The sequence below is a fragment of the Falco rusticolus genome, chromosome 2, assembly GCF_015220075.1.
Source record: "Falco rusticolus isolate bFalRus1 chromosome 2, bFalRus1.pri, whole genome shotgun sequence".
Classification (NCBI taxonomy): Eukaryota; Metazoa; Chordata; class Aves; order Falconiformes; family Falconidae; genus Falco; species Falco rusticolus.
Genome location: NC_051188.1, coordinates 617,357 through 620,650, shown reverse-complemented (window position 1 = coordinate 620,650; position 3,294 = coordinate 617,357). Strand labels below are relative to the sequence as shown.

The following is a 3,294-nucleotide window of genomic DNA, read 5'->3' as shown; positions in this document are numbered from 1 at the left end:
AAAGGGGGAAAATGCAAAGGTCCTTGCACCAGGTCGCATCCTTCCTGGCACCTCCAGCTGTGCCTGGGATGGAAATAACTTCTTTCCCCTAGGAGAGCTTTGCACCTGGCAGCTGAGTACACATGCATTCAGTCTCAGGGACCATAAATCCCACAAAACTCTCACTTCAAAACCCAACACGCTGGGGACCTGCTGCTCCTCGCATCAAGGATCCTAAAGCAACCGGCAAACACCAGTACCTGTCCCAGCAGGGCTGTGGGACAGCGGGAATACAGTCTCCCTCCTCACCCCTGCCCAGCTTGCCCGTATCGGCCTCCCGGTATGAAGAAAGGCAAACACAGATGCATCAAAATGCAACGCTTAAGTTCTCAGCCCAGCACTGAAATTCAGCATTTTGCGATGCCACATTGTGAAAGCTCCAGCTTCATTTTGGGAAATGCTGCAAGTCGCAGCCCTACGCTGCCTCTCCCAGCATCCGTAGATGCTCAGCGCTCCAGTGTGGCATGACTTAGGTACCCAAACAACCAGGAGATAAAAAGTGCTTTAGAAACCTGCTACCTGGATAATTTTCCTGACCCTCTGCCCCGCTAGCAGGGAAGGATCGGGACTGGCAGAGCCTGAGCTGCGTGCACAAGCTGTGCAAAACCTCTCTGCATCCCTAGCCACCAAATCAGCCCGGAAAAGAAGTTTCTAAGCACCAGCAAAAAACTACAGAAGAGTGCACAGCTACCTCCCTCTGGCAAACCAACAGCAATAACACCACCTCAGCCAAGGCATGTTCGGAAATCATTGCAAGAAGCTTTATAGAAAATAGACAATGGAGTGGATGCAGCTTTCAATATATTTGCTCTAGGGTATAGTAACAGGCACAGTTCTAAAGCAAACACGGGCGGGTGAACTAGGTTGAGAGCTTTTGCTTCGCTCGTTTTAAATTACAAAGTGCCGAGACAGACTAGTCTAGGATATATTTTAGAGTCAGAAAAGGGCTGCCCCTGCGTGCCCTGGGGAACATGCACGCAGCTGGCAGAGGCGTTTCCTACACAGCTGCATTGTTTAGTGCCTGGAAAGAGCTGGAAATGTCATTGAACAAAACCAAATGGATAAACTGCTCGGAAAAGCACATCGCTCCTCAGGGAGAGCGGCTGGACAGCGTGTTTTCCTCTGTGTTTGGAGCAGGGAAAAAAAAAAAAAATTAAGTTTTGCATCTGTCAAATAGAAATCTAATAGGAAAGAGAGCTGTACATGGTCAAAGTCAAGTCCAAGCTCCAGGAACATCCAGGAGGACAGTTACAGGTATTGCCTGCTGCTTCCCGGGATGTGCTGAGCAAACACTCACGTGTACGCAGTGCTGAGCCCCGCTGGCAGCGTGGCATCCCGCAGTCCGCTGAAGAAACCTGCCGCTGGAGAGGAGGCGCGGGATGGAGCCTGTCATCCTCCCGGGAGCATCGGGGATGTGTGCACCAGCATCCCACAGGGCCGATGCAGATGTGCTTCCCCCCGCCCGCAGGCACTGGGATGGGTGGAATGGACTGAGCCTGGTTCCCTGTGGGAATCAGCGCTACGGAGTTGATTAGGGCACGGACAGGGAGAGCTGGTCCAGAGCCCTCCGGGGAGGGCACCCATCGCCAAGGCCGGCTCATCCTCAGAAACTAGTTTTTGGTGGTGCCATGGCAAGGGCTGGGGTGTGGTGGATACTGGGAGCAGAGGCGTTGAGGCTCGGCATGGCAGGCGGATGCCGGGGATGTCGGAGGGGCAGGGGTGGGATGCCAAGGGTGCCATCAGAGGCCGGGGGTGCTGATGGCACTGGTACAGCGGGGATCGGCGTCCTGCTCGTAGCGGTAGTGGTAGCCCTCCATCTGGTCACGACAAGCCTCGCGGAGGTTGTGGAGCCAACGCTTGATGCCGCGGCGGTTCAGGTAGAGCACCATGAGGAAGACGATGCCGATGAGGGCCAACACGATGCCGAAGAAGACGTAAGAGGCCGTCTCCAGCTGACCGGGCTCGCCGCCCTCAGCAGCCGTGCACACCAGCCCCTCGGGCCGCAGGCGCAGCAGGGTGGCCCCGCGCAGCAGTGGCGGCTGGGCGCAGCGCAGGCTGCGGGCGTCGGGCACACGGGTGGTGGCAGCGCGCAGCCAGGCAAGGAACGGGCGCAGGGCGCAGTCGCAACTCAGCGGGTTGGACCCCAGCGTGAGCCGCAGCCCCCGCAGCCCCGGCGCTTCCAGGCTCCGCAGCTCAGGGGCCGCCAGCCGCTGCAGCGAGTTGTTCCGCAGGTCCAGCTCCTCCAGGCCGGCGGGCAGCAGGGTGGCTGGCAGCGCCCGCAGCGCGTTGCCTGCCAGCTCCAAGCGCCTCAAGCTGAGGTTGCGCAGGGCCAGGGCGAGCTGCTCCTCCAGCGGGGCGGCCAGCAGCGCCTGGTTCAGCTGTAGCGTGCGCAGCAGCGGCACGCCGGCGAAGGCGCCGGGGGCCACCGACAGCAGCGGGTTGTGGCTCAGGTCGAGGGTGCGGAGGGCGGGCAGCCCTTGCAGGGCCATGTCCTCGATGGTGTGGATGTTGTCGTGGCGCAGGCGGAGCAGGCGCAGGTCCGGCCGCGGGCGGGCGGCGAAGGCGGCGCGGTGCAGCACGCTCAGGTTGCTGCCCGCGATGCTGAGGTTGTGCACGGTGGCCGGCAGCTCCCTCGGGGGTTCCTCCAGCCTCTCGTACCGGCACTGCACCAGCTCCGGGGTGGCCACGCAGTAGCAGGCGGAGGGGCAGCCCCCGGGGGCGGCGGCGGGGGGCAATGCCAGCGGCAGCAAGGCGAGTCCTAGCCAGGGCAACCAGCGCCCGCCGCCCGCCGCCCGCGCCTGCCTGCGGGCCATGCTCGCTGCCCGGGCATGCAGGGGTGGGGGGGTGGCCGGGGGGGAGCGGGTGGGGAGGGGAAGGGGGGGTGATGGAGGGGGGGGACACACCAGACCTGCCTCCCTGCAGCCCCCCCCGGGGCTGAGCTGCCTCCGGCGCGGCGCCCGCACACGGCGGCTCTGCTGGCAGCGCCGGCCGCGCCGCTGCCCAAATCGGGCTGGGGGGGGGGGGGGGGGGGGGGGGGGGGGGGAGGGGAGGGGGGAGGGAGGAGGAGGTGGAGGAGGAGGAGGAGGAAGGGAACGGGTTGGGGCTGCCTGGCGTTGAGGGCTGGGCGGAGGAGCGAGGCGGGCAGCTGCCGTCGGGGGGGCACGGCTGGGCACGGCTCGGTTCCGCTCGGCTCGGCTCGGCTCGGCTCGGTTCAGCTCGGCTCGGCTCGGCTCGGTTCAGCTCGGCTCGGCTCGG

General features: G+C 63.2%; 1 protein-coding gene across 1 annotated transcript; it reads right to left on the bottom strand.

Annotated features, from left to right (window-relative positions):
- Positions 1–1,658: 1,658 nt before the first annotated feature.
- Positions 1,659–3,009, bottom strand: TPBGL (trophoblast glycoprotein like). Its single transcript, XM_037375759.1, has one exon. It carries the CDS (start codon positions 2,850–2,852, stop codon positions 1,779–1,781), a length of 1,074 nt encoding a protein of 357 aa, XP_037231656.1. The 5' UTR covers positions 2,853–3,009; the 3' UTR covers positions 1,659–1,778.
- Between the last annotated feature and the right edge of the window lie 285 nt (positions 3,010–3,294).

Bases quoted from the DNA above. Each gene is read 5' to 3' on its own strand.
- TPBGL (XM_037375759.1), bottom strand. From the start codon at position 2,852: ATGGCCCGCAGGCAGGCGCGGGCGGCGGGCGGCGGGCGCTGGTTGCCC.